We start from the raw sequence: 19,111 nt of genomic DNA on the forward strand, positions 1-19,111 counted from the left end.
CAGCAGCATGAAAACCGGGGGAGAACAGACCGTGGAGGAGAGGATGATGATGGACAGTGTCAGGTCAAGAAGGATGAGAATTGAGAAAATTTTGGCAATTAAGAAATTGGTAACTTTGGAGAAACCCATCTTAGTTGAATGATGAGGACAAAAGCCAGGCACAGATTGTAGAAAGTTTATTCACTAGAGAGGCAAGATACAGGACAATAGCTAACTGGAAGATTCCAGAGGTGACATATACTGGAGAAGATGGGATTGGGATGGGATGGTATCCCAAGTGCGTGTAGAGGGGACTGCCTTTGCAAGGAGAAAGGCCATATCTTTATGTGAGAAACAAATGAAGGACATGGCATCTTAGTGAGGTGAAATGAGGAGAGAAAAAGTAGACATTGTTAGCAAATGACCTCAGTTTTTTTCAGTGAAATATGAAGCAAGCTTCTCAGCTGAGAAAATATGGAGAGATGGAGCGCTGGAAAGTTTGAGGAGGTATTACAAGTGAGAACCCATAACTCTGGGGAAAGGGAGAGAGGTGAGGGATCACCTTTTCTGTGCTCCAGGGACAAAGGTTCAGGAGCCTCAGGGTTTGGGGATTTAGAGCAGGGATGGAGCTGGGGATCATCATCACTTGCCAGAGAGGTCAGATGATTTTCCTGAATTTCTCTGCAGTTTACCTCAACACACCTTTCACAGACTGCATCAACTTTGCTTAACCATTTGCTGCCCATATTATTGCTACCACACACTTGGCAAGAAAAACCTTACAATCTGGTTTTTTTTTTTTTAGAGGGGGGAAGGTAGGGCAATTAGGGTTAAGTGACTTGCCCAATATCACACGGCTAGTTTTGTGTTAAGTGTCTGAGATCGGATTTGAACTCAGGTCCTCCTGACTCCAGAGCCAGTGCTCTATTCACTGTGCCACCTAGCTGCCCCAAAACCTTACAATCTTGGAAAATTAACACCCAGGGTTTCTTCTTGTTGACTGTGATAAAAGTATTTAAAATATACCTGGTGGGGATCAGTTTATAGCATGTTCCTTGTGTGAAAGAAATTAAATAGAAAAAGATATTTTCTGAATTGGTGATGCGAAGTGAAAGTATGACTCATGCTTGTGGTTCCAGGTGGCTGTGACATTTGATGATGTGACCATGTATTTCACGGAGCAGGAGTGGGGGACCTTGGAGGAGTGGCAGAAGGAGCTTTACAAGCATGTGGTGAAGACCAACTATGAGAACTTGTTCTCACTGGGTAAGATGTTTTCATCAGGAACTTTGAGGGTGTTTTATAGAATCAGATACTGAAATAGAATAGACCTCCAAAGGTCATCCAGCTGTTCCATCCACAACCTGGAAGTTGTTCTGGAAACCCCCACCTTAGTGATGCTTTCCACAATTTCACTTTATTTAAAAGTTTTATTATACCTTTTGTTTTTAACAACAATACTTTCCCAGTATTGGGACCACCTTCCCTTGTAACAAAGAAAAACAGTTAAAGCAAAACAAATCAACAAAAATGACTTCATATAAAGTGTATGTAACATTCTACTCCCTTGGTCTTCTCCTTATTTACTGAGTGGAAGGAAATGTATTGTGTCATCTGTTCTCCTGGATCAAGATTGAACATTGCAATTAACCTGAATTCTATGTCTTTTTAATGTTGTTTTAATTTATGTAATTGTCATTTTATATATCATTACCCCTGTTCTTTCTACCATTTCTACAAGTTTTCTAGTGTTTCTTTGAATCCCTCCCTCTGTTTCTTGTTTTTTATGGAGTTTTTATTTTTTCACCTGTTCACCAATCAATGGGTGCCTGTCTTTTTTCCAGTTTTGTGTTAACACAGAAATTGGTGCTCCAAATATTTTAGTATATATGAGATAAATTCACATTTTATAGCTTTTGTAAACATCTTTGGACCTTAACAACTAGATGAATAGACAGTAATATTATTCAACTCAGTAAACATTAGAAGTATAAGATAGAATGCAAAAAGGAAAGAGTAAACTTTAATACAGCCATAATTATTTAGTTGAAATGAATCACCTAGAATTGGAAAGGTTTGTTTACTGTCCCTACACAGGCTGTCATGTTAGTTGAACCTGGCCTCCCTGTCACTTCAGGTCTGTAACGTGTCTTTTAAACCCTTTAACATCTTTTTTTCCCCAGTAATGTTTACTGAGCCTGGCTGGTATTAATCTTTTCCAACCATGGGGTCTCAGGTGCTATTGCAAATCATCTCACTGCTTCTCATTTCAGGGTTCCTAAGATACTAAAGAAAAATGGCAACTCAAATTTTCTAGCTTGTCACGTGTATTTTTTTCTTTTATAAAGCAATCGGGGTTAAGTAACTTGCTCAAGGTTACACGGCCAGGTGTTTCTGGGTGGGTGCTAAGTGTCTGAGCCCGGGATTTGATCTCCAGGTCTTCTCAACACTGGAGCCGGTGCTCTTACTCGCTGTGCTACCTGGCCGCCCCATGTCACGTGTATTTTTAATTTTCCCTTTTAACACATTTAGTGCAGAGTAACTCACAAAAAATTTTCCCCAACATTCCCAGCAAGAATTCCATATACCCCTTGTGTCTGCCTATTGCAGCATGGAGGAAAGTTAACTCTACTAGTCAGTCGGTGGATTAATGCTTGTTTCATGCCTACTGTGAAGGGTATTTTATTAAATTCTATAGGGAATACATAGCAGCATAAGATACAATATGTATTTGTCCACAAGGAACTTGTGTTCTGTTTGGGGAGATCATTAACAGCATAGAAACATATAAAGACAAATAATACAAAAGATCAATAACAGTTGGCTACAGCAATAAAATACACATCAGGATGTGGTACCTGATTAATTGCCAAATCCATATTGTAAGTGCAGCAAATGTACAGGGAAGGAAGAAATAATTGTGATCTTGAGTATGCTAGAAAGGGTACACACAGGAGGATAGTCAGGTTTAAAAAATATATAATGAGCAAAAGTTGTAGAAAGCCCAAAGAGGATATAAAATGAATAATGACCAAAAATTTGAGCCAAAAGATATTTCCTGGCAATTAAGTTACTAACTATGAAGGAACCCAAAAACCAAAAATAATTGTAACTGATATTATTCAATCACTGTACACAACAGGTGTGAAGAACTTAATTCATGGGCATCTTAGAGCCAGATATGTTGGGCATCACTCTAGGACCCTAATGCTAGGATGCTGACAATCATTCTCTTTTATTATAGTGCCCATTTATTACAGGTGTCCCCAAAACTTGTGCTTCCAGAATCTTAAGAAGATTAAATTTAATTTCTGTTTTGCGGCCTTCATCCAGGCTATGCCATTCCCAAACCAGACTTGATAACCCAGATTGAACAAGGGGAAGAGCCATTCATCAGAGATTGGGGACACTCAGACACAAGAGAGCTGACCATTGGGAAGAGCACACAGGGACAGCTGTTTTCTGGTGAGTGAGAAGAAGTGAAAGGTGTGAAACTGAGGTTGACACTTTCACATTCATGTCCAGCTGAGCTGGGGTTTGGTGTCAGGGCAAGGAGCAGGTAAAGAGATCAGGATCCAGAGCTCCAGACCCCAAACAACTTCATTGTCACATGTGTCATACACAGACAAGAGCCCTGTCCTGTTTTTCTTATTATCAAGAAACCCAAGATTCTGGAGTCTGAGAAGGAAAAGCAAACTTGTAAATATGACAGTCAAATGTTAGCCTCAGGAGAGCAAATTATATCATACACTGTTAGCTTCATTATTGATTTTCTAGTTGCTTAGAGTTTAACTTCCTTTTAGTGATTTTTTTTCATTTATATTATCATTGTGTTTATTCTTTTAGTTCCACTTATTTAACTCCACAACAGTAGATAAAAATCTTCTCTTTTCCCTGAATTCCTCATAATCAACATTTCTTAAGTTCAGTATAATTCTACTACATTCATATGCTGTCGGGGTACTTTTTAACTATTCCCCATTGATGGACACCCACTTTGTTTGCAGTTTTTCCACTACCACAAAAAGTACTAATATAAACATTGACATCACACACACACACACACACACACAACCACAACCTTAATCTAGCATAGCAAACAGGAATTTCATACATCTTTCCTACCCACCTATACCAAATGACTAATATTTGACATTCATTTGATAATCACTCCTACTTTGTAAAGGGCACTTTAAATTCTAAAGATATATGGAAGTGTGTATGACCAGAAGTATTTATCACCATAAACTACACAGTACTTTTCAAAGAACTTGGCCATTTAGGGATACCTAAAAGGTAAACAAGCAGGACATAAATATTTGAAAATGCAAATAACAATTCACTGCATCAGTATAAGAGACCTCAGGAGGCAATGCAATGATTACGTGCCCAACACATCTGTCCAGTAACAAGTGCTGTAAATGTGCGCGTGAGGTTGAGAACACTGTTGTCTAGAGTGGACTCTGGAAAGGCTTCACAGAGAAATCAGCAACTTTTCAAAAGCGAGATTTGAGTACAAAAGTTGCAGCAAGTCAAAAGAGGATATGAAATGAATAATAGCTGATAATAGAAAATTTTTTATCTCCTTCATGGCAACAGTTTTGGGAAAATATAAGCACCATGTGTAGGGACTGTTTCGTTCATTATATTTGTATCTGTAGACCTTTCCTATAGTGGACGTTTAATAAATATTTATTGACTTGATTGAGATAGAAACTAGATTTGAAGGGATGAAGATGACAGTCTGAACCAGGGCAATCTCCGCTTATCAGATTCCCCATTTCTTGTACTGCCTTCCAGTATTGGAAGCCCACCTGTGGTTTATACTTTACAGCTTACCTCCATAGACTGTTTAGGAATAGCTTGGTGTAGTAGAAACTGGACAGGACCAAGGGCAGAAAGAATTAGGAAACCCAGGTTTGAATGGTAGTTCCACTATAGACAGTATGGACCTTCAACAAATTGAAATTATAGCATGGTCTATGAGCCTGTTTCCTTATCTTTAAAATGGGGACGATGAACTTGGATGCCAATTTCACAAGGCTGTGGTAAATAAAATGTTTTTAAAACCTTAAAGCACCATATAATTATTAATTTTGGGGAGGGGGATGCTGTTTCTTAGTTCTGAACAATACGATCTCATCCCATTGAACCAAGGGGCAATGGAAACTGCCACCAAGAACACTACTGGGAACATTTCAGCTGAGGTCAGTTGCTTTCAAAGCATAGCAATTTAAAAATTGGTTTTGTGACAGCTCAGCACATCTTGAATCACCTCAAGTCAGTCTCTAAGAATTCTTAAAACAACAATAATTTTAGTTGTCTTTATTAAATGAACATAAACTGCACAGTGCTTTTAGAAGTGTGGGCAATGTGGAGAAATCAAACAACTCGTTGGTAGCTATGAGCCAAATGAGTTAGACATTAATCTGCTACAGTGTGAGCAGCTGTATTCTGCTTTATAGCACTCAAACCCCAGATTTTTGTATATGTGTTCCTACACCTTGTACCTCTAGTGTAAGCTTAAGGAAAAGAAACTTAATTGCTTCTTTGTGGCCTCCGTCCAGGCTGTGCCATTCCCAGGCCAGACTCAATAACCCAAATTGAGCAAGAGCCACTCATCAGCATTCAAGGGAACTTGGAAACAGGAGACTTCGCAGTCCGCTCCAGTGATCATGAACGTCTTGACTTGAAGAGTACAGAGGTGCAGCTGTTTTGGGGTGAGTTAGAAGGGACAAAAAGAGTGAAACTGAGAATGACATGTTCTGATTCTTCTCCTCCTTGCACTTAATAAGTCTTCCTTTCATGACAGATTGATATCAGGGCAGGAATGAGCTTCAAGAGATCTCATAAAGAAACTGCCTAGTGAGGGCTACAGACCTAAAACAACACCACTGGGCACTGATCTTCACTTAACCCCTAGATGGGCTCCCTTCTCATGATTGGGAAATCTGAACTCCTAAATTCTGAGAAGTAAAAATGAAACCGGTCATTGGTTGAGGAGGTCAGTGTTCAGCATCATGAGGAAAGATGTTTTTGCTGCTGCTTGCCAGTAGATAAATAAATCAAGAACTCTTGAGGACAAGATTTTAAGATTCTGCCCCCAGAAGAGGAAGGGTTATCTTTCTAGCTCTGTAAGTTAGGAAGAAGGCACAGGTGTTTTGTTTTGTTTTTACCTATACAGTTAATCATATTTCTACCATCTTTTTAGTTATCTAAAGTATGTATACTTGAAATAAAAAAATAAGTTAAAAGTCCTAAGATAGGGCTAATAGTATCAGAAAAAAAAAAGACTGCACTTTTATCTGATTTTCTTTCCCAAGAGTAGGTTTGCCACTTCCAGGAACCAAAGTTTTCTGCTGGAAACATTTGTTCCAACGTAAATAAGAATTTGGAGAAAGAACAATCCCAACAGACCTTCACTTGGAGCACAGTTTTGAATCTGGGCAGGTAGGGAGAAGGTAGAGAGTTCTTCTTGATCTTTATCTCCTCATGACTATTGGGCTGCACAGTCTGGTGGAAAGAGAATTGCACCCAGGGGGACCAAGGTGACACTGCGTGTCCACCTCTCCCTTTTATCAGCTGTGTAACCCTGGGCAACTCACTTAATCTCTCCAAACTTCAGTTTCTCATCTATAAATAAGAATGATGCTTCAGTCCCACACAACGTGTTATGTGTACAATACCTCAAGGGATTATTACAAACATCAAATAAGGTAATAATATATAAAACGTACCATGTAAAGTCCGATATGCATGTCAATTATGACAAAGTGTGTGGAAGGAGCTTTATATCACTATATCAACATGAATTCAGCCTGATGTTCATAAACACTCTCCATGCCTTCATGTCTTCCTTCAGGGAGAGGAATCTGTGGATTCACACATTTGAGATTTGATGCTACAAAACGTGTCTGAACCTTATGTGCTGTGGGTCATTTCTCACCTGGTTATGTGCATCCATTTAAACCTTGTCTAAGTAGTATGATTACATTTGACAAGCTGAGCTGGAGTTAATGAGGAAGCAAAATTAAGGGAAGAATGATAGCTTCACTGGGGATGAAATTTGAGGGATCGGGGCAAGGAATTTCAGGACAGGTCAAATCAGAGTCTTACTTTGGTAGGGACATGAAGAGGTAAATTCAATAAACATTTAAAATGTCCTGTTAACATGGAGCTTTATTGTTACAAAAGACAACAATATACCATTTGGTTCATACAACAACCTTGGTGTTAATCCAGCTGAAGCTTAGAGTAGTCACAGTGCTTATGCATGGAAGAGCTGGGATTCAAACCCAGGTCATTGGATACCAAATTCAGTGCACTTCCCATCCTGCCATGTTGTCCAGAGTCCTGGGATCAATGCTGGGAGAGATAGAAAGATAAATAAGACATGGTCCTAGGATTGTTCCTGGATCTAACTATGAGCATCTCTCCTCAGCCTTTACCCCTCCTAAATCTGTTCTTTTCCCTCATCATGAACTCCATTCCCTCCACCCCTCTGTACTTTCTCAGACTATTACTCCTTTTTTGACTCCACTTTCCTCCCTTCACAATCTCAACCCTCTATAGTTAGTGAGTTCAACTGCACACTGTCCTATATGGTCCCTCAAGCCCTTTACTTGTTGTCGCACCAAAACTTTAAGTTGTTTCATCATGCTCCTTTTCCATCCCTCCTCATGTGTTGCTAAAGGAAGTCATGATAACCAGGGCTATTACAGAGTTCTAGCCTCAACTGGGCCCTCACTGCAACAAGGAAATCCTTTTAACTTCAAAGTGTTTCCCTCTTCAACTCCAGACTTTCTGTTCATTCCTAAATCTCCCATGCTCCTTCCTAACCCCACCATCTCACCCAAGCACCTCACCTCTTACTTTACTGAAGAAATTAAGGCTATAATCTCCCCCTTCTCCCCTTCTCTTTCTGTCCAAACCCCTTGACAATATCCCCCTTTCTCTTTTCCTTGATTTCATTTTTTAAATAACGAGGTGGCCTTTCCAACCAATGTGACCTTGTTTCCACCCCCTCCTGTCTTCTCCAGCAGACTACCCCTGTTCTCATCTATTCTCAACTTTCTAATCCTCACTTTCTCCTTATCTACTATTTCCTCCCCTACTGCCTCCTAACATGGCCAAGTCTCCTCAGTCATCAAAAAACCTTCACTGGACCTTACAGTTTCTTCCTATATCCCTCCTTTTTTTCCCAGCCAGACTCCCAGGAGAAAAGTATCTACACTTGTTACCTCTCCTTCCTCTCCTCTCACTCCTCACCCCTTTGCAATCTGACTTCTCACTTTACTACACTGAAACTGCACTTTCTAAAATTACCAATGATCTCCTCACTTCCAATTCAGACAGTCTCTTTTTAGTTTTTCAGTCCTCATCCTGCTCTATGTCTCTGCAGCATTTGACACTATTGACCACTCTCTTCCTGGATACTCTTTGTTGTTTGGGTTTTTGTGACACTGTTCTCTCCTATTTCTCCCACTTAGTTATTGTCCAAAAATGTAAGCATAGCCCAAGGCTTTATCCTGGACCCTCTTCTCTCCATATTTTTTATCTTTGTGACTTTATCAGCTTCCATAGGTTTAATTATCCCTATGCAGATGTCTCCAAGATCTAGCTACCCAGCCCCAGTTTCTTTGTTGAGCTCTGCAAACTGCATTTTGAACACTTTAGCCTGGATTCTCATAGACATTTCAAACCCAAAACATCCAAAACAGAACTCATCATCTTCCCTCCCCACCTCCCTTCTTTGAAACTTATTTGGTTTTTCCTGAGGGTGCCACCATTCTTGAGTCTCCTGGGTTCATAACCTGAGTGTTATCCTCAAATTCTCTGTCTCCCTCACCCATGTATTTGACAAATTGCCAAATCTCTCAGTTTTCACCTCCATAACCACTCTTCCCAAGTGTACTATTTCCGCTACTTACATACCTAGAACCTTAATCCAAGTCTGTATGCCTCTCCCTGATTTCAATGCAGTGGCCTCATAACTGATCTCCCTACCTGAGGACCACTCCAGCTCCAGTCCAGCCTCCATATACAGCTACCAAAGGAATGTTCCACAAGCTCAAATGTTAAACTTCTCTGGTTTTAAAGCTCTTAATAGCCTAGCCTAATCTCTCTGCCCAGATTCCTTATGCCTTCCCCCTCTTCCCTCACTCAACAGTCTCACCAAGCCCCACACAAAACTCCATCTCCCTTCACCAGGCCTTTGCACTTGCTGCCCTCCCTCCATCCCTGGAATACCCTCAGTTCTCACTTTACCTTTGCCTCCAAGAATCCTCATTTCCTTCAGAACTCATTCCAAACACCACTGTCTACACAGCCTTTCTGGATCCTTCCATCTACTGGTACCCTCCCTCCCTATTTTTGTTCTTAACTATCCTGCATTTATTGTGTGTTTATTCTGAATGTTTTAAAATATGTACTTGTCTCTCCCCACAGAATTTGAGCCCCTTTTAGAGTACAGACTGTTTCATTTTTTCTCTTTGTATCCCGAGCTTGACACATAGTAGGTGCTTAGTAAATGTTTGTTGCTGAATTGATTGATTTTAGTAGGCTCATAGATTTAAAGTTGTAAAAACCTCAGACCATTAAATCCAACCCCCTAATTTGACAGATAAGGCAAAGCCAACCTCACTCAGTAAATACTGGTTGCTGGATTGATTGATTGACTGATGTACCCAGGGTCACATAGCTAGTAATCATCAGAGCCAAGATTTAAACTGGTTCCCTGGCCCCTGGTCCTTCAAAGTCCCTTGAATCTTCTGTAGGGTAGCCATGAATTCCTAACTAGATCTTTATTTTTAATTCCAGGGGATTCTGGATCTTCAGGTTCAAGACAACAGGAAAGCCATGGACATGATCTTCAAAACCAGAACTGGTCTGGGCCCTTACCATTCCGCTGCAGTGCGTGCAGCAAAGGCTTCACCCACAAGTCTCAGCTAGCCAATCATATTAGAGTTCATAGGCCAAAAAAACACTTCCAGTGCACTGAGTGTGAAAAGAACTTTGCCCAAAAGTCCCGACTGCTCAGGCACCAGCGCCTACACACGGGGGAGAGACCATTCCAATGCCCCGAATGTGACAAGAGCTTCCACCAGAAGGGGCATCTGCTCAAGCACCTGCCCCTGCACACGGGGGAGAGGCCCTTCCAGTGCCCAGAGTGTGACAAGAGCTTCCGGGTAAAGGGGGACATGAAGGCCCACCAGCGGCGGCACAGGGAAGAAAAGCCATTTTCCTGCAGTCACTGTGGTAAGGGCTTCACCACGCATCACTATCTCACTGATCACATCAGGATACACACAGGGGAGAGGCCCTTCCAGTGCCCAGAGTGTGGCAAGAGCTTTCGAATGAAAGCAGACATGAGAGTCCACCAGCGAAGACACAGCAAGGCCAGGTCATTCTGCTGCAGCGAGTGTGATAAGGCATTCCCCAAGCAGTCTGAACTCACAGACCACATTAAGGTGCACACCAAGAAACAGCACTATAAGGGCCTGCTCTATGGACTGATGGACCTTGACTGGGGTTGAGACAGAACCTATGGCAGGCAAGTGTGATTATGAAAAAGATCATGATCTAATCCAAATTCTACTACATCCTTGGGCATTCAACTTCTGCTGGAACATCTCTAGTAACAGGGATCTCACTACCTCATGAGGTAGGCCATTCCATCCTGGCAAAGCTCTCCTTGTCGGGAAGCATCTCCTTAGCTTGAAGCAGAATCAGGCTCTCTGTCACTTCCCCTTCTTGGTCACGGATCTCCAGTTTGACCAAGCAGAAGGTTATCCTGTCCACATCACAACTGTTGGGTACAATCTAGCCAATAAAGTGAGTGATGAAACTGGATAGTGCTGGGTTTTGCTCGTTTTTTCAAAAACAAGCAATAACTAATAAATAATGATATTTGTCTTATATCGCTCATAAACTGACTCTAAAAAGGTTACCAAGATGTCACAAATACTGTCTACCCATTGCTGAAACCCCCTGTTATCCTTTCATTACTCTCTAAAGGCCAAAGAATTTCTTCCTGAAAGCCTGAGACTCGTCTACTAATAAACTTAAATATAAAATTGTCAGGCTGACAGAAATGGAAATCTTTGTCCTGCTAGTCCCAGACCTGAATAAGATGATGTTGGTGGTCATCTGGAAAACCTGAAAGAACCTGTAGAATGTGGTCCTGAATTAATCCAGTTGCTGTGGAGGCACCAGGTGCTGGGATGGTTTTCCTACAGTAGTTTATTACTGACAATAAAGAGAACATCACTGAATCTGGACTCATCTTTCAGGATGAAGCTTCAGCTGACCTGTGTAACATCTCCCCTAATTTGAGGCAGTGTCTGTACTAGACAGACAGTGAGGGAAGATGCAATTGAAATAGAAAAAGTGGGGTTGCCTTCATTCTGAGAAAGATTCCTTGATTATGGTGTACATAGAAACAGAAATCCCAGGGGAAGCCAGACAAGCACACCTGAGCAATTTCTGCCTATTGTTGTAAAGCTTTGAGAACACCCTGTGTAAGCGTAGGGAAATTCCTGGATGAAATATCCCTGGGAAGGCTTCATGAAGCATTTTGAGTTGAGTTTGAAAGAAATTAGGAAGCGTTTCTGGCAGGAAAGTGTCCTGGGGAAATCTAGCAAGACCAAATTTGTTTGGCTGCAGAAAAGCAACTGTGGGGATATTATTGAGCAGTGATGTTTTTACAGTGGCAGAAAGAAACTCGGGCTTAGTGGCTTAAGTTTAGGAGAAGCATTATGATGTGGTGGGAGAAAAGCCAACAGCAAACAAACAGCATAAAGCTGGATCACTCCCCCGAAACGCATCAGCTTTCTGACTGTGAGCAAGCCAGTTACTTACTCTGAACTTCTACTTTCTCAATTTAACTCTCTCAACTGGAGATAATAATAGACCTGCTTCCCTGGATTATTGTTGGGCTCAAACTAGATACACCTATAAAGCACTTTACAGCCTTCAAGAGCACGAGGTAAATAAATGTCAGCTGTTATAAAGAAGAAAAGCCTACAAACAGTCATGTAATCACGTCCGACTCCTTGCCTCTTCACCCTGGCTTCCCTCTTGTCCACTTGTAGCCCAGTAAAAAGGACCCCAACGTCCTAACTTCCCCAGAGTTCTTAAAAAGAAAAGATATTGTCAGAGCCTGAGGTGTCCCTGCTCAGGGACACCTGTTTTATGTAAAGCACATAAACACTTTGTTTGTGTAAACAAAGCAATTGTAATTCAGTCAGAAAATGTTTATTGAGCATCTTCTGTGATTATATTAGGAACTATGGTGTATTCAGTGCACATCTCACATTAACAGTAATGTTCAAGACTGTTCAAGACCAGTTCTGATCTCTAAAACTGTCTCTGCCTTAAATCTTCCCATGTTGCAGTCCTTCCAGATTCAGTTGCAAGATTACTGTTTCTTCAGCACTGTCTAACTGCATTATTCCCCTGACTGGAAGCTTCAGTAATTCCCTATTGTCTTTCTCATAAAATACAGGCTCAGCCCACCTTTCAAAGTTTACCATGACCTGGCTTCCTGCTTACTTCTAAGACTCCTACTGATCTCCCATCCTCCTCTGCTCGCTTTGCTCACTCCTCCTGTGTCTAGGACCATGTTTGAAAGAAGTCTCAAAATCATATTAACTAGACCCAGCACAAACTCTCAGTAACTTCAGTTGGATCCTAACCGATGCCAGCATTCATTTAACTTATTTGCATTGTTCCCTATTCCTTCTAAATTTGTTCCAAAACTAAACACTCTTCAAACTCCAGGAACATCCCTAATATTCAGCAGCTGACCTCTTTTTCCCACTTAGCAGAGGAGCCTAAAGCTATCTGGCAAAATCTCCAACCCTCCTTGCTTCTAAACATTTCCTATACCTTCCTTTCCACGCTAAAGTAGCTGTGTCTGCACATCCAGCACGTCACAAGAAGCATTCCTCAAGTAGCCACTGAGTACCTCAGTGGAAGAAGTGACCCCCTTCCTTTTAAGGGCTCACGACTCCTACATCCTTGATTAGTCTCACTTCTAACCTGAGTCTATAGGATGAAGACCTCCCACTCCCTCTGCTTCCAGGACTAGGAGAAGGCAGCGCCATATTTTTTGCATTCTACTTAAACCACTTACCAGCAATTGCTATGCCCAATATCCCTTTATGACCTTGAGACTACATTCATTTAAACTACCTCTACATCATTCTCCCATCTTAAGTGATTTTAGGACTCAGTTCAGTCAATAAGCACCGATTACGTGTCTACGTTGTACCAGAAATTGAACTAAATGTTGGGATTCCACAGTGGAAAAGTCCCTATCTTCAAAGCCCTTCACAACCTAGCCCCCCTTCTACCTTTCCAGTCTTCTTCCTTCCCAACATGTGCTCTTCAATCCAGTGATGCTGCCCTCCTGCACAAGACACTCTGTGTTTCAGTTTGGGGCATTTTCTCTGACCATCCCCCATGCCTGGAACTTTCCCCTCTGCTCCGGCTACTGATCCCCTTGACTTCCTTTAAGTTCCCAACTACAATCCTTTTTACTGGAAGCCTTCCCTATTCCCTATTCATTCTAGTGCCTTCCATCTGTTCATTATTTCCCATTTATCCAGTATATAGCTTGCTTTGCATGTTGTTTTCCCTGGTTGGATTGTAAGCTCCCTTAGCAGTGTTCCTGGCTCCCAACAGGTGCTTAATAAATGTTTATTGATTAAAGGTGTTTACATTCTTTTTTAACTTTTTAAATCAGAATTTAATACCAAAAAGAAAAATTTCCATATACAAAGTAGAACCAAAAAAAAGATTATATGCAAAATTGTGAGTCTATTATGTATAATTTGCTTTTTAAGAATGTATATAATAAATTCAACAATTTTTCAAAGCTGTACTTTTTGTGTTTCCTTCTGAACTTCTGTTCTCTTTTACATATTTCTGAAAATGTTTCAATGGGTGGTGGCTGGGTGACACAGTGAATAGAGCACCAGCCCTGGAGTCAGGAGGACCTGAGTTCAAATCCGACCTCAGACACTTAACACTTACTAGCTGTGTGACCTTGGGCAAGTAACCCTAATTGCCCTGCCTGCCCCCCTCCAAAAAGACAAAAATAAATGTTTCAGTGACCCTCTTTTCTTTTAAAGGGTAATACTATTAGCAGTTCATATCTTCCCCCAAAAAATCCTTTCTAAATAAAAAAAGTTCACTTTTATTGCAACAAATAAGCACAGTAAGGTAAAAACAAATCCAACTATTTACCACGTCCAAAAATATATGCTTAATTCTGAAAAATGTAGACTTAATTCTATCATCTCTTTTAGGAATTAGGTAGCATGTCAGTTTCTTGGGAGTAGTTGCTTAGAATTCTTAAGTCTTTTAAAGTTGTTTTTATTGATAATCATTATGGTGATTGGAAGGATTGTGGAATTGTGAAGAAGGCTTTAAGGAGGAGAAATTTGGGGAAACTTTTTTTTTAAGTTAGAGAACAATTTGATTTAAGGAGGACTTTCTGAAAAAGTACACTTGAGAGTAAGAGCCCTAAGGAAGAAAGATTTGAGGAGAATAGTAGTTGGTAAGCAAAAAAAAAAAAAAAAAAAAAAAAAAAAAAAAAAAGGTAAAAAAAGGTTAAAAGAAAAAGAGAGAAAGCTGCTAGTGAGACAAGGAAAAGAAAGTTGAATGGGGTTATCTAATTGTTTAGGGGTGTGTAATGGGAATGTAAATGTAAAGATCTTCCCTGCCCCTAGGCTAAAGTGCACCTGGAGCCTGGGGTGGGAGGCTTGTTTTTCAGTAGATACTTTTTGATTGGCTAGTGGGTCCAAAAGGTTGTTACATTCTCTGAGCCAGGAGAAGGCTATATAAGCCCTGATGTGAGGCTTTGTTTTGGGGCTCACTTTGAGAAGTGTTCTGTGATTTGATATGGATTCTGGGAAGCTGTTGTCCAGAGCCCCCTGGCTTTGAAAAACCCAGATGTTGAAACCCAGATGTTGATTTGGTATGGATGTAATGGTTGGACAGTTTGGAAAGCTGGCTACTTGATCTGTTTCTCTGACTTGATAATTCTGTCTGTGTATTTTGAAGTTCGGGGTGCTGACCTATTTCCCCCGAACTAGGTAAACGATACACATCTGACTGATTAAAGTAAGCTTGTTAACCCATTTTGAGTTGCTTTCCTTTATCAAAGCAGATCTAAGAACCTGTGTTGGCAGCAAACCCTGAGGACGCTTGGGGTGCTTGCTGCTGCAGGGTGCTAAAGAGGCAAGGTGTGATCACCTGAAATGAAATCATTCACAAGCAGTCTGAAAGACAAAAATTCAGGTTCTTGCTTTAGTGAAGAGAGGAGTTGGTGAGAGCTTGAGAGAAGAGAAATCCTGTTCTTCAGGCTTCCATCTTTCAGAGAGATGATATGCTTTTCCAGATTCTCATCAGGTTCCTAGAGGGAAAAAAAAAACCTCTGGGCAGAAGCCAAGACGTAGAGAAGTCAGTCCTCAATCATGTTCCTGACCCCAGTTGGTACACTAGAAACTTGAGGTCTGAGACTTTCTTGGCTGAGCTGAGATATTTCACTCTCAGTGAGAGGGATCATTCACTCTAAGTATTATCTGGCACATATGCTCATATCTATACTTTCTCTAGATTTCTGTTTGATATCTGCTTGGATACATGGACTTCTTTGTCATGTATATTCATTGTGGAACTGTCATCTAGTGGGAAAGGGAGTCATGACTTGGATACATAACTTGGGACACTCCTTCCCCATTAAGGGATAGTGACCAAAGCACAACTTGAACCAAAAAAAAATTTTTCTCCAAAGGCTTCTTAACTTTATTCGACTGGAGACCCCTTTTCACTCAAGAATTTTTTATGCAACCCTAGGCTATATAAGTACACAAATCAAACATTTACTAATAATAAATCATAAAGAATTTTGTTTTTTAAAAAACTCTTTGGTAGACATATTATTTTATCATTTATTAAAGATGAAAGTAAATGGAGGTGCTTATTTATTTTTACATAAAAAATTAAATCTTGGTGGAATATTTGATACTGCTGATACATTTGATAATGTTTTTTGAGAGTTGGTCGATATTTTGATTTTATAATCGTCGATGCTGTGTTCAGAACCAAGGCAGCAGTGAAGTCATTCGATGCAACACAGGCAAGTACCACCAGAAACACCTCAGATTCATTACCCGTTTGATTTTTAATAAATTTTTGGTTGTTGCACATTCAGAAGAAGCCTTTTACCATTGCCAAATTTTTTTTCAACCCCCACATTCAGTTACGCCATCCCATATGGGGTCACAACCACAACTTAAGAGGTGCTGGGTCTAGACTAACAATATTTAGGGCAGACAGATATAATCCTATCCTGGTACCCCCTGTCTCTAAGGAATGCACAGTGGCCAACCTCTGGCAAAGCAGTCTGGACTCACAGACCACATTAAGGTGTATACCAAGAAATAGCACTATAAGGGCCTGCTCTATGGACTGATGGACCTTGACTGGTGTTGAGACAGAACCTATGGCAGACAAGTGTGATTATGAAAGTCAAAGATCATGATTTAGTCCAAATTCTACTACATCCTTGATCATTCAACTTCTGCTGGAATATCTCTAGTAAAGGAACAGATTGGATGGCAGTCAGGATCCCAAAAGATCTTGATAGATTAGGATCTAGTTATCTTACTCTAATAATATAGAATGTAATAATATATTATGCTTCAGCTAAAGTAAAAAAAAAAAAGCAGGGGTAGCAATCCTTATCTTAGATAAAGCAAAAGCAAAAATAGATCTAATTAAAAGAGATAAGGAAGGATATCCTCCTAAAAGGCACCATCGAGAATGAAGTAATATCATTACTTAATATATATGCACCAGAAAGCTGAATGGAGATAAAAAGGAATATACCTCCTCAGGGGTACATGGCACATACACAAAAATTGACCACGTACTAGGGCATAAAAACCTCACAATTCAGTGCAGAAAGGCAGAAATATTAAATGCATCCTTCTCGGATCATGATGCAATAAAAATCATATGCAATAAAGAGCCATGGAAAAATAAACTAAAAACTAATTGGAAACTAAATTATTTAATCCTAAAGAATGAGTGGGTTAAACAAGAAATTATAGAAACAAATTCTTTTTATGACACAAATATGGTACTGATACCTAAATTGGGAAGAGACAAAAGGGAGAAAGAAAATTATAAACCAATTTTCCTCATGAATATAGATGCAAAAATTTTAAATAAAATGTTAGTAAAAAGACTTATCACAAGAATAATATAGTTTGATCAGATAGGATTTATTCCAGGAATGCAAAGATGGTTTGATATCAGGAAAACTATCAGTATAAATGATCACATCAACAACAAAACTAGCAGAAACCATATGATTATCTCAATAGATGCAGAAAAGGCTTTTGACAAAATACAACACCCATTCCTATTAAAAACACTAGAAAATATAGGAATAAATGAAGTCTTCCTTAAAATAATAAGTAGAACCTATCTAAAACCATCAGCAAGTATTATATGTAATGGGGATAAGCTAGAAGTATTTCCAATAAGATCAGGGGTGAAAAAAGGATATCCACTATCACCACCCCCCCATTCAATTTGGTACTAGAAATGTTAGCAGTAGCAATAAGAGAAGAAAAAGAAATTGAAGGAATCAAATTAGGCAAAGAAGAGACTAAGCTATCACTCTTTGCAGATGATATAATGATATACTTAGAGAATCAAGTGAAAAACTACTTGAGATAATAAATTTGGCAAAGTTGCAGGATATAAAATAAACCCACATAAGTCCTCGGCATTGCTATATATTTCTAACAAAAATCCAACAGCAAGAGATAGAAAGAGAAATTCTACTTAAAGTTACTGTAGACATTATAAAATAGGGAATCTACCTGCCAAAACAAATATGAACACAAATTACAAAACACTTTTCACACAAATAAAGTCAGATCTAACTAATTGGAAAAACATCAGTTGCTCATGGCTAGGTTTGAGCTAATATAATAAAAATGACAATTTTACTTAAATTAAGCTACATATTTAGTGTGATACCAATCAATCTACAAAAAAATTATAGAGCTAGAAAAAAATAGTAACAAAATTCATTTGGAAGAACAAAAGCTCCAGAATATCAAGGGAATTAATGAAAAGAAATGCTAGGGAAGGTGGCCTAGCCATACCACATTTTAATTTATATTATAAAGCAGCAGTCATCAAAACTTCTTGGTACTGCCTGATGAATAGAGTAGTGGATCTATGGAATAGATTGGGTACACGAGTCAATGACTATGGTAATCTACTGTCTGATAAACCCAAAGACCCTAGTTTTGGGGATAAGAACTCACTATTTGACAAAAATGCTAGGGAAACTGGAATATAGTATGGCAGAAACTAGGTATAGATCAATATCTAACACCATATACCAAAATCAAGTTGAAATGGATGCACGATCTAGATAGAAAGGATGATACTGTAAGCAATCTGGGAGAGCAAGGAATAGTTTACCTGTCAGATTTATGGAGAAGGGAAGATTGTATAACCAAACAAGAGTTAGAGAGCATTATAAAATGCAAAATGGATCATCTTGATTACATTGAATTGAAAAATTTCCGTAGAAACAAAGCCAATGTAACCAAGATTAAGAGGGAAGTAGAAAATTGGAAAAGAATTTTTACCACCAGTGTCTCTGATAAAGGTCTCATTTTTAAAATATACAGAGAATTGAGTCAAATCTATAGGAATACAAGTCATTCCCCAACTGATAAATGGTCAAAGGATATGAACAGGCAGTTTTCAGAGAAAGAGATTAAAGATATCTATAAGCATATGAAAAAATGCTCTAAATCACTATTGATTAGAGAAATGCAAATCAAAACAACTCTGAGGTACCACATCTCACCGACCAGATTGGGAAAGATGACAAAACAGGAAAATGACAAATGCTAGAAAGGATGTGGAAAAATTGGAACACTAATACAATGTTGGTGGAGTTGTGAACAGAATCAACCATTCTGGAGAGCAATCTGGAACTATGTCCAAAGGGCTACAAATAAGTGCATACTCTTTGACTCAGTAATACCACTCTAGGGTTGTATCCCAAAGAGATCATAGTAGTGGGAAG

The 19,111-nt window shown here is 39.6% G+C and overlaps 1 protein-coding gene across 1 annotated transcript in view; it reads left to right on the forward strand.

Moving 5' to 3' along the window:
• Positions 1-19,111, forward strand: part of LOC138166899 (zinc finger protein 420-like) — a 48,471-nt gene that overhangs the window by 15,229 nt on the left and 14,131 nt on the right. The window contains exons 7-10 of the mRNA XM_069095388.1: positions 1,119-1,245; positions 3,313-3,444; positions 5,547-5,699; positions 9,799-10,465. Coding sequence (XP_068951489.1) covers positions 1,119-1,245; positions 3,313-3,444; positions 5,547-5,699; positions 9,799-10,465 — 1,079 coding nt within the window. The remainder of the gene's footprint in view (positions 1-1,118; positions 1,246-3,312; positions 3,445-5,546; positions 5,700-9,798; positions 10,466-19,111) is intronic.

Source organism: Petaurus breviceps, unplaced genomic scaffold (genome assembly GCF_028583685.1).
Source record: "Petaurus breviceps papuanus isolate PSGF00001 unplaced genomic scaffold, PetGlider_PUasm1.0 227, whole genome shotgun sequence".
Lineage (NCBI taxonomy): Eukaryota > Metazoa > Chordata > Mammalia > Diprotodontia > Petauridae > Petaurus > Petaurus breviceps.